At 41.6% G+C, this 12,154-nt stretch overlaps 1 protein-coding gene across 2 annotated transcripts in view; it reads right to left on the reverse strand.

Moving 5' to 3' along the window:
- Window positions 1-12,154, reverse strand: part of LOC311255180 (multiple epidermal growth factor-like domains protein 11) — a 139,860-nt gene that overhangs the window by 41,054 nt on the left and 86,652 nt on the right. For both annotated transcript variants that reach the window (XM_084349445.1, XM_084349446.1), the window contains exons 7-8: window positions 2,798-3,044; window positions 263-383 (exon numbers count right to left, since the gene is read on the reverse strand). In XM_084349445.1, the coding sequence (XP_084205571.1) occupies window positions 263-383; window positions 2,798-3,044 (368 nt within the window). The remainder of the gene's footprint in view (window positions 1-262; window positions 384-2,797; window positions 3,045-12,154) is intronic.

The following is a 12,154-nucleotide window of genomic DNA, read 5'->3' on the forward strand; positions in this document are numbered from 1 at the left end:
TTGTTTGTTAAATGTTTCTCATGATATAAATGTTCGGGCACACAGTACAATGTTTTGCTAGAGTCAGAGCGGATGAAACGATGACACTAAATGCTATTAAAGCAGCTTTTTCAGCCTACAAACACATTTTCTTGATATAAAACAGCTGTAATATCACAAAACATTCACTCTCAGCTTCACATGCGAACATGACAGTCTCAGATTTGGGCTCAGAGAGTCTCTACTAGCTGAGCTCTGATAAACGTGTGGAATCGGGTCGTACCACCCAGCCGGCGGGACAGGAGCACTCTCCGGTGACGTGATGACACGTTCCTCCGTTCTGACAGGGACAACGCTGTTCGCACAGGGAGCCGTGTTTACCGGGAGGACAAGGCTCCTCGCAGCTGGAGGGAGGACACACAGGAGACACGGGCCTCATCAGAATCACAAGAATTATCTGAGATTCATACTTAAACTCATTTACAACAGTGTGTTTACTCTGAATTCATAAAAGATGCTGAGCATGAAAACTTTGCTGAAGCAGGTTCTGATGAGCCCATTTGATTTGATCCCAAAGTCCAGTTCACAGGACGGAACCTGCGTTTGATTTCTTCTTATAAAATGTCAGCAAACATGAGGGTTCAGTCAGGAATAACCACGGACCAGAAGAAGACGAGATCAGAATAAAATGTTGGCGTTTATGTTTATGCTGTATTTTTGTTTTTGCTTTTGAAGATAGTGAGTTATTGAGGAACTCCATTCAGTGCTATTTTTGAAACCTTGTATATAGAATTTTTGTTTTTTTGTTTGTTTTGTTTTTCACCCATTTTTCTAATCTTTTGTAAATATTCACAGTGTTTTTGTGAGTTTTAATGAGTTTGAGGTGAAACTCCACGACATGCAAACTTAAGATTTTTTTCAAAATGACTGCATGTCTTGTGTCTCACATCAACATTTCTATTTTCTAATTTTCTAATTCACATTACTTACATATTAGCTTCCTTCCATGTCAAGAGTCCGACAGGATGATGGTGTCATTACAGTTAGGCAAGAAAGGCTACCAAGCCAGAGACCACTGTTCGAGACATTCGTAAGCGTCAAACTGCTGGATATTTTTAACAAGAAACCTCCATGTAGCCTGTGAGATCAAACCCAGGGCACATGCACCGCTCACTGACGCTAGTTCAGCTCAATCCTCCGACGGCACGACGGCAACTCAAATGAGCTTATTGACATTTTCATCAACTCTCCTCTCATCTGGAGGCTGGACATTCAGAGGATAAAGTTCAGTGACAATTAGAGAGGTTTTACTTAGAAAATCAACCCGAGCAATAAAAACCTGAAGGAGACAAAAACACGATGTTGAATGTCACTCGTGGGCGACACAACAGATCGGTTACCTGGAGAGAGAACAGAAACGGCAGCTGTGATGTAAGAGGGCACGTCTCTGATACAGTCGACCGTTTAAAGTAGATCAGCAGAGACTCAGTCGCCGGGCAGACGACTACAGCAGGTGTGATGTAAATGAAGAGAAGATTACAGAGCGGAGAGGTGAACACACCGCCTGACATATTTTGTTATGTTGTTTCCAGTTTTGTTTTTCTCGGCTGAATAAATGCCGGTGTGAAACTCTGTGTTGAGAAACAAGATTGTTTTTCGTTTTCGTCTCGAGTGTTTTTTTGCTGCACTGTTTTCTCTCCAGACACAAACTGTGTGATTGTGTTGATTGTATGAGGAGCTCTGAGAACACAACACCTTCAAACTGGAGCACAGGAGGAACCCAGTCGTTTCATTTTATTTCCTGTTTTTGTAATCGTTTACATTTTATTCTGAAAATAATGATTATTTCCATCACTGATTCGTCTGTAGATTATTTTCCCTGATCGGTTGTTTTTCATCTATAAAATGTGAAAAGTGAAAAATGTCGATCGGTGTTTCGTCCACAACACAAAGACGCTCAGTTTGTCAGAGAGGAGGAAAGAAACCAGAAGACGTTCACATCTCAGAAGTTTGAATCAGATCAAACTGATGAATCGGTTCATTGAAATAGTTTAATCTAATAGTTCACAGTGAATCGATTCATTGTTCCAACTCTGGACTAACTTATTTGTTAACTTAGGAAAAAGTACTCTCAAATATTACTTGCATTATAAAAATATCACACCTCCTGTAGTAAAAGTGTAATAAAATAAGTATATTTACTCAAGTACTCCACTTAGGCACAATTCTGAGGTATTTGTACTTTGTCTGAGTATTTCCATCTTGTACTATATATATTTGGAGGACAGTGTTGTACTTCTTACTCCACTACATTTATATTACTTTCACTTCACTTTACTTACTAGTTACTTTTGCAGCATCAGAGCCAAAGAGGAGTATCTTTAAATTCATTTATTTTATCAACGTTTGAAATAAAAAATAACACCTACTTCCATAACCAGAAAAAAAGCATATTTGTAATTTACGTTTACTTGTACTTCTGATAATTAAATCTAATATCAGGTACTGTAAGACCTAAGGAGGTACTTTTCACAGCGCAGATGAAGAGGTGCTGTACACAGATATTTACCATCTGACTCACAGATTTCAGAGCTGCTGCAGTGAGACAGTTTGCCAGCTGTTAGCGAGCAGATTCAAGTAAAATGGCTTCAGTGTGTAAAATATTATGACTGATGAGCTCAAAGGTGGGCAGAAGGTGCAAGATGGCAAACAGCTGGAACATAAACTCCTTGTCTAATTTCAGTGTTTAACTTCAGCAGCTTTTTGAGGCTTTCTGAGTCACATGCGTCGCATCCAGCTGGATGAATTAAGCACTCACAAGGCCCCGGTGTATCCGGGCGCGCAGAGGCACTCGCCGGTCTGATGGTGGCAGGTGGCGCCGTTGAGGCACTGACACTCCAACATGCAGTCCTTGCCGTAGAAGCCGGCGTCGCAGGGCTCCTCGCAGCGCCAGCCCTGGTAGCCGTCGGTGCAGACGCAGGCTCCGGTGATCGGGTTGCATTTGGCCCCGTTCCGGCACTGACATTTGTTACTGCAGTGGGGCCCCCAGAAGTCACTCTCACAGCCTGGAGACACAGAGGAGGAGGGTGCGAGTCAATACGTGATTTAAAACAGTGTTATCATCGACATTTGCACGGAGGATCTGAAAATGACGAAATCATGAGAGTGTTAATGTTCACCAGAGGAGTCAGGTGGGATAAAACCAAGAGGAGAGAGAAAAGTGCACGACCCACATTCATCAAACTTCGATGAATTACACTTCACAAAGCTCCATTAAAAACTACAATTTACAGAAGTTTAACCTCCCGAGGCACCTCGACAAACCTCCCTGAGTGCAGCAGATGTGAAAACTGTGCAGAAAGTCAACGAGAGGCTGAAAAGTTCTGATCTGCAGTTAAACTTCACGCGGCGCGGCGATGTTTACCAACCCAGCTGGTCTGTGATCTCTTCAAACCAACACATACCTAAAAGCAGGCGAGCCAAGTCAACTTCATTTATATAGCGACTTTAAAAGTATAAACACACATACACCAAAGCACAGAAATAGAGTTCAGGAGACGTTTTTTTAACTTTCAGCTAATCTGATGCTTTGGAGAAGAGTAATCCACCGTCCTGGAGCAGCTGCAGCTGAAACCTGTCATCCATGTCACTGATGTTGAGTTGCTGGGGGAAAAAAACTGCACCGAACCACATTTTACTCTTTAAAAGTTATTAAAGTGCCACAAAATGTCACATGTCCAGTTCCTCAGGAGTGTCTGCTTTGGCGGATGTGCCCTCATATATTTTTAAAGGCTGAAAAAGACAAAACAAATCTTCACCACAAAGTTAAAGAGGCTGACATGCTTCGATGTAACTTCACTGAGCAGTTAGCATCGCAGTGTGTAACGCTTTGTGTCACTGCATCACACACAGCACCGACTGTCACCGATTTTGGTGAAACTGGATCATATTTTACAGACAAACGTTTCCTGGTTTTCTCTCTGGTGTCCGGCTGCTCTGACTCAACTCTCTGTGATTTACAGAGTTTCCTGAACACAACCTGTAGTTGCTGCCAACGTTAGCTACAGGTTAGCTCTGCTAGCTGACTTTAATCATAAACCAAGTCAGCCGTAGGCTAACCCTGAAGTTAGCATCGCTGAATCATTGAATCTGATTTTGGATTATTGCAGAATATAATCTCTGTGCCAAACACAAGTTTCTGATCCTTCCAGGTTTTGTTCATGAAGATAATCTTCACAGATGAACTCCACTCTGTGATGTTTGAAGCGTAAATTAAATCTCTAGCAGTAAAAAGCTAATATTAGGCTATAAACAGACGACATCATGGTCACATGACTACCACCACTAAGCGTCTTACTACACAATTACTATACAGGTTTTCTATAAACTGATCAATGCACATGTTGTTGAGTTAGAATAGTTTGTAGTTTTGTTTTTGTGCGACTGCTTCAAGCGTCTCTAGTTGGAAATTTTAAAAGGACTTGTCAGTCTGGTAACCAGGAAAATGGAGAAGCTTTTTCTGGCTGCGTCTGTCAATCCTGAGCTTCATCAGACGGGAACGATCATAACAGAGAAATTAAAGTCCATCTGTTGGAGCAGATCTGCTGTAGACTGAGTGCTTTTATCGCCGTGCGTGTTGTGAGCCGTGTTGTCAGCCCTCTTTTACCATAGCGTTCGCTGATGTCAATCAAAATCAACATGCGCGCTCTCTTTTACCACCTGCTAAAAGGCTTATAGCCAGGTGTTACTGCCTCTGGTTCAGGTAATGTTAGCTTGCCGTGCTGTTACTGTGATGACGTGTGGAGTTTTGTTTGTAGTTAGCACGTAGCGTGACCGAACATCTGACTACAGAAACCCGAGATTTGTGTTCACGACTGTTGTGTTGCACTCATAAACCTCGAGGGGGCACCAAATTGTACAAAATGGGAATTACTACATAATGTTGCTTTATTTTTTTGTGGAAACAAACAAATGCAACACTATGAATCCCTTCCAGCCTCTAGTTAAAATGCTAGCCCTTATTTAACTGCTCATATATGCCTGCAGGATTTTTCCTCGCTGTACAAACTAGTTTGTTCGAAGCATACGGAGGCCTTTAGGCAGGATGCACCTGACTGACTCAGGAGAGCACAAACACTCACATATTGCTCCACATTTATCCTGATGTGACATGATAACAGCTCACAACAAAACACCACAGACATCAGCCTGCAGTGGTGACACGCAGCGTGATGGATGCAGTTTCCTCCGTACAGCACCGCGGCCGTCCCATCAGGCTGAAACAGCAGAAAATTCAGCATTTAGCAATTTTAATTCTCTCAGCCACTGCAGCCCCAGGATTTTGCTGAATAGAGTAAAACCACCACGGGGCAATGGATTATTTGTGCTATATTCTAATGAACCCTTATTTACAAAAAAATTAAATCTACATATTACGGGGCACAGTTATTTTCAGCCTGTTTAGTGTCTCGTAAACACACGGATGGAATACAAATCTCTTCTTTAAGCTGTCTCCTCCCTTTATATGCACGGTGACGAGCGGATTCAACAGATTGTGTGTTCAGAAAATATATCACAGGTCTGAGAGGAGATGAATCGCTGGTATAAATCAGAAGCAGGAGACTTTAAATGAAAACAAGTAAAAAAGATGGAACATTTTATTGTATATTACATCATCTCAGATAACATAAATCAAAGCACTATTATCTTTTTGATATATGCTCACGGGGTGAACTGCACTCCCCAGAAGGGAAGTAAAGTAGAGTCTGAGCGCCAGGAGCTGTGAATGGATGGCCTTAAGTTGAAAGGAAAAACCCCCCGAACCGAGCTTGAGGAGAGACGAGCAAACTTGTCCGGACTTTGTGAGCACTTCTCTCCAAAACGTGGGTGGTAGTTTTACAGATATTTTAGTGTTAAATGTTTCATCAGGACTGTGGTGGACAGAGCTGTGAGCAGACAAAGCATAAATCAGACTCACACTCCCTCCGCTTCAATCTTTCTCTAATTTACTCTCTTCCCTTCTTCCTGCCCTCTCTCCATCTCTCTCCTCCTCCTCCTCCTCCAGCCTCTCTCTCAAAGAGGGGAGCTCTCTTTATTTCTCTTAACTAGTGAGCCAGCATAGTCAAATCCTTTATCCTCTCACAGCCTCAATTATTCAGCAGCAAAGAGTCCAAATCAAGTGACTAATGACTTTGATCAAGAGTAGCTCGCTGGCACTAAGCAGAACTTTCTGCACTAAATTAAGAGCTGCATGATATACTTTGGCAGGGGCTAACTCTTTGAGGAATATTTCGAGGTTTGTCTATGGTGGAGTCGCTCTTTGCCAATAATAAAATCTTAGCTTGCTGAGGAGCTTTGGCTCTTTTCTCTCTCATGTCTTAGAGAGAAACACACCTAGATTAGATTCTTAACCTTAAGCTCTTCACCTACGTGTCCGTCTCTTAAATCCAGGCTGCTTCAGTCCCGCTGCTTCCAGAGGTTCATGTCAAAAGTAAACTTGATTAAAGGAATAGTTGCACATTTTGGGGAATAGACTTGTTATTTTTCTTTCTGGGCATTCGATGAGGAGATCTTTAACATTTTTATATATTAAGAGGTTGCATTAAAGGTGCAATGTGCAAGAAGTGGCCAGCTGTCAAATCCATAGTGAAAACATGTAGGGGGCAGCATATCACCAGAGTAACTGCTAGCTGCTGTTAGCTCGTTAGCTCATTTAGCCGAGCATCTAGTGGTCCAGACTGGGAGCTCGGGGCACCAGGGCGGTGTCAGTGTTTACACCGCTAGAACGGGAATGTTGGACCGGATCTGGCTGTTGCTAGCTGGTTAGCATGCTAACGTCAGTAAACATCACAATGCACAGATGTCATAACGTCAAAACTGTAATTTCTTCATTTTGTCGATAATTTTGGTTAATTTTCAACTCAAATTTCACATCACATCTTTTATCTTTTAGTAAGAAGCTAGTCCCAGGAGAGGATTATCTTATTTTAGCATAAGGACTAGCAGCAGGGAGAAACAGCTAACATGGCTACATGCTGTAATCTGCCTACAAACACCTCCACAGCTCATTCATTTAGACGCTGTCTTTTATTCTTAGAAGAAGAGCACATCTTTGTGTACAGATTGAACAACCGAGATGTATTGTTTTGTTTACAGTGACCTTTAAATTTAAGGTGTGTGGACAGATCCAGGCCAGTTGTTTCAACCTGTTGCCAGTTTTTCTCCGACGGGACGAGAGCTCAGAGTTACTTTTTAACTTGTGGGATTAAAAAGTGGATTTATCTTCACTCCTGTTGATCAGCCTGACTGCAGCAGTGATCCAGAGGTGACCTCCACTGTCGGGTGTTTATGTTCTGTAACTTGACTGCTGACTGGAGCTGGAGGGGAAATGTACTTTACTTCATGAACGTAACGTTACAGAGAGGAGAGAGAACCAGAACCAGAACCAGAGTCTCTTCTCCGACTTTCTTCCTCACTGCCGTGACTCTCTCCTGGAAGTGACAGCACCTTGAGTAAACTTGTGGATTTCTCTGGTTTGAACATCGTTGGAAACATTTGGGATGATGTTTTTAGACATTTTAATGCAGAAATCTCACATATTTTATCTTTAATGTGAGTCCTTCAGAATAAGAGCGTCTTGTTCGAGCACCAACAGAGATATAAAAACAGACGAGAAGACTTTGAACCACTACCACTTTTTTGTGGCAGATAAAATTGTTGAAATCCAACACCACATATGTTCAGTCAGCCGCAGCTGCAGGTGTAATCATGGATGCATCTGTAGCCTTTTTAAAATGATCTCACAAAGACGATGAAGCTCATTTTGAAACCTTGCAGACAGGTTGGCAGATTCAATAGCTGTCTTGATACAGAAATCTTTCCTTTATAAAGCTGAAAAGTTTTATGCCTGAGTGTTGAATGTGAGCTAAGTGTTTGTACAAGGCGGTAATTAGGAGCGCTTACATTGGTGTGTGACAGCAGAGACGGCGGTGGCAGTTGAATGATTTTCAAATGACTATTTATCTATTCTAGTGATGGAGGAAACATTGTTTTGTTTTATTTTTATAGCAGAAATCCAATAAATGACATCCTCTCTCAACTAAGAGCTGCACAACGGGACCAGAATCTTCCAAATATAAAGTCTATTACAGCCTCTGCTCTTCACACACTCTCACACACTGAACATGCTGAAATATTGATGTTTAAAACTTATTTTTTCATACAGCAGCTAATTGGTAGATTCATGTACAGCCCTCCTACGCACAAGACTTTCTCACATTATGATGAGGTTTCTTTAGTTTTCCTTTAACAGAAGTATAACATGAAGCCTGACGCTCTATCTGCGTGAACTGACTCGCACTTAACGTGCGTTATGAACGCACACAGAGAAAAGCAATCAAATTGTATAATTGACTCCAGCAAGAAGAACTCCAGACTTCTATGTTTAAACTGAACCCTGTGGCACAAAGCTGAGCATAATGAGTTAAAACACACGAAAAACCCAGAGGAGCACATCAGCTTCATGACTCATCCACGTCCGTCTGTCTGTTGGCATCCTGCTGAAGCTAAAATTTGCCGTATCAACACCACTTATGAACATTAAGGTGGACGTCGAGTCAGGTTGTCAGGGTTGTTTCTGCTCTAAAAGTAAGACGGCGTCTGATGACTTTAACTGCCAAACAAACAGCAGCAATCCAAGTTTAAGACTGGAAGCAGAGAACAAACAACAAGACTCTATTTATTCATCTGCCCAGCACTTCTGTGCAGCGTCTCTGCTGGTTCAAGACAGACATGAGAGTGGTATCGATCTGCTCATCCAAGAAACGAGTCCTCTAAATTAAATGACAAAGTTTGTGACTGCCCTCCAGAACGACACATCACATAGAAGCGTTTACTGTCTGATCAATTGTTGTATGTTTTCTAAAACTAACGATCTGACAGGCGCTCCATTTTTGTGCAGATTGGCCAGATGTGTGGAGGTAACCAGCGTGTTCCTCAAGATCTGCTTTCACTCTCACCTCGGCCTCACGTTTGAACGATTATTGTGTCTCCACACTCAGCCGGCTTTCCACGCTGCTCTCGAGCGCGGCTGCACCGAGCAGCTATAAACACTCGTGCCTGCAGATGTGTTTAAACAACCTGTCGTATGAACTGTTTTAAGGAGAGCAAAAGAGCTCAAACATCCAGAGGGAGCTCAGACTGAAGCCACCGCAGCTGCACCTCTGAAGGAGACAGCTGGGCGGTTCAGACAACTGGCAGGAGACCCAGTCCAACCGGTGCACTGTGAAAATAATATATTATTTTACACAACTTTCCTGTTGAGTGTGAACGAACATGTCTGATGTAAAAAAGCATCAAAAATCTGTTACTGTGAACGACCATAACACTGTTTCCTCCACATAAAACTACTTTTTATTTATAATTTCATAAATATACTTTTTTTTAACAGATGAAAGATATAAATGTGTGACACTTGTACAGTAATGTACAGTACTTTTACATAAACTTGTCTGTTAATTGAAAGATATCTTGAAACTTTCACAACAAAAATGTTGAATAGATGTGTTTTTATCAACTTTCTAGCAACGTATTACATTAACTGAAATGTAAGTCCAATGTTTTATGGGTAATATACCATTTTATTACATTAAATCAAAAACCCAGCTAACAGCAGCATTAATCTGCAGTTTTAAGCCTCATTAGTGGTATTATAACAGTTCCACCATATTTAAATGTCATTTCATGGGTTGGTCATTAGCTCAGTTGGTAGAGCGGGCGTCCCATGTGCAGAGACTTTGTCCTCGCTGCTTATGACTTCTACTGTTCGAGATCTTTGTGGCAAATCTTTGCTTCTCACATATTTCTTCAGTCACAAACACAGGAGAGAAAACAATCCTGTTCCTCCTCTCTCGCCTCTCAGGGCGTCTGTAAAGCACCATTTTGGGTAACACTTCATTCCACAGGTCTGGAAAATTATGTGGTAATTTTGGGGAAATGTCAGAGAAAAAAGAAATAATTGTAACCCTATTTTGCATCTTGACACAACAGGTGCCTGCTTTTGGCCCGTGGGCCACCATAAAGGTTAAAGTCATCATGATGTCCAGCTGGAGAACGTTGCTGATGGAGGGAAGTCTCGACTTCTGTGACCTCGCCTCGGAAATGAGGCAGAAAATGGATCGATTGACTCGTTTCTTATAAATGACTTTGGTTTGAATAAAAATGTTAAACAATTTCTTTGCATTACATGATTAACGTCTTTGGCAAACGGCCAGATATGAACTCAGCCCACTTCACATTGGGTCTTTATTTACTCTGACAGGTGTTATTGTGTGATAATTAATCAATCCTACTTTATTTCATTTCCTGTCTTTTCCCTCTTCTGAATAATGCAAACATCGAGATGAGCTCTGTGTTAAGGCTTCCTGCAGTGAGCAGACAGTGAAGCACTATCTCAGCCTCCTGAAGCTAAATTTGAGTAAATAAAAAGATGATTCTCGTGTGAATATCATAGTTACAGGCAGAAAGACCCAATAAAACTTTGTAGTGGGTAGTAATGATGAATTAACTCGGTTTATGACGACCATAAAATACTCCAACCAGTTGATTCACTGATGATTTTTCGCAGAATCCAAAGATTTGGACGTGTGCTGAGACTGACTTTGTCATTAAGTCACATTTTTGCTAACATAATTAAATGTCAGATCACTTAATGGTCAACACACATGGTGGGAAAAGTGACATTTCCCTGTGTGTCGTCTTTGTCCTGCACATGTACGTCCATTAGAAACACAGTGACTTGTACAGATTGCCGGGAGATCACGCTGACCGGGTTTGTGAGTCAGCAAAGCAGCAGTTCGTCACTTGAATGTGCTATTTGAGCCTCTGGGAGACAATCGCACTGATTATGATAACACCCTTATGATTCTCTATATTTGCAACAGAAGGTGCAACCCATTCATTTATTTAATCATATTCCAGAGGAACTGCTATTGTAATCAGGGTTTGAGGTATGTGGGAGCCAGCGAGGGCAGAGCTCCCATGAAAGCAGTAAAGTCATTCATCTGTGGTGGTAACTAATACATAACCGACAACGATGGCTGCAGGAACACAGGGGGTGCTGAGGGGCTGCAGCACCTCCCAAAACAAGGCATTATAAAAACCATCAACTGATAAAAATAAAGTGTGATGCAGACTCGCAGCAGAGAGAGAGAGAGAGAGAGAGAGAGAGCTCACATGTGGACGAATGAGAAAGAGGAAGCATGAGAACAGGAAATGAAACCTAATGTTGCTCTACAACTGTGTGGTTAATCAATCAAGAGTATGAATCAGGGCAGATCTGCGTTATTTATGGTCCTCTCATCTGTAAAACGTCGGTATCCTCACTGCGCTGCATTATTATAAACTATGAGGCTGCTCCAGCGTTAAACATGCGTCTTCGGTGATCCAATCACCAGCAGACATTTCACTTCACTCTGTATGCGAATAAACACGTGCATCTCTGGGAGAAACAGACACAATGTTTTTTGCACAAAGAAAAAAGTAACTTAATGTAAAACATTTGCCGAATTAACTAGAAGGCCACAATAATTAAGAATTTGCCAGAGACAGAGTTTCACAAAGTTTATAAAGTTCCTTCAAACTCAACAACTCACAGAATCGAGCGATTTTAAAAGGGAGTCTGGGGACTTTCTCTCCCTCTTCATCTCCTCGCTGATGTTTGCTGTAGTTGATGTGGCTGTTGATGTTGGTGTAGAGCAAGTTATCCTGGCCATTCATATTAATATAATAAACATGAATGTCTCGTACTATTCCCAATGACGTCATTATACAGACTGACCCCTCAGCACCCTCAACTGTGACGACTTCCTGCGTCCCTGCCAGCAACTATCATTATAATCACAAATTATGCATTTTTCAGTGTAATGAGTATTATTTATGGTAATGACAAAACAGGCTAAAAAATCACGTTTTCACCACATTCACTCGTAAATGACTTCACTTCACCACCAAGCTTTAGCTACCGTTAGATGACAGCTAGCGTTAGCATGCAGCCACTACCTTGCTAACATTACTGTTTGATTGTGTTACATGATACCAAAGGAAAGACGTAAATTATCTCTCAATCATCAACGCACATCTTGGACTTATTTATTTAATGTTAGCTAATGTATGCTAA

This window comes from Pagrus pagrus, assembly GCF_965226575.1.
Source record: "Pagrus pagrus genome assembly, chromosome: 1".
NCBI classification, from domain to species: Eukaryota; Metazoa; Chordata; class Actinopteri; order Spariformes; family Sparidae; genus Pagrus; species Pagrus pagrus.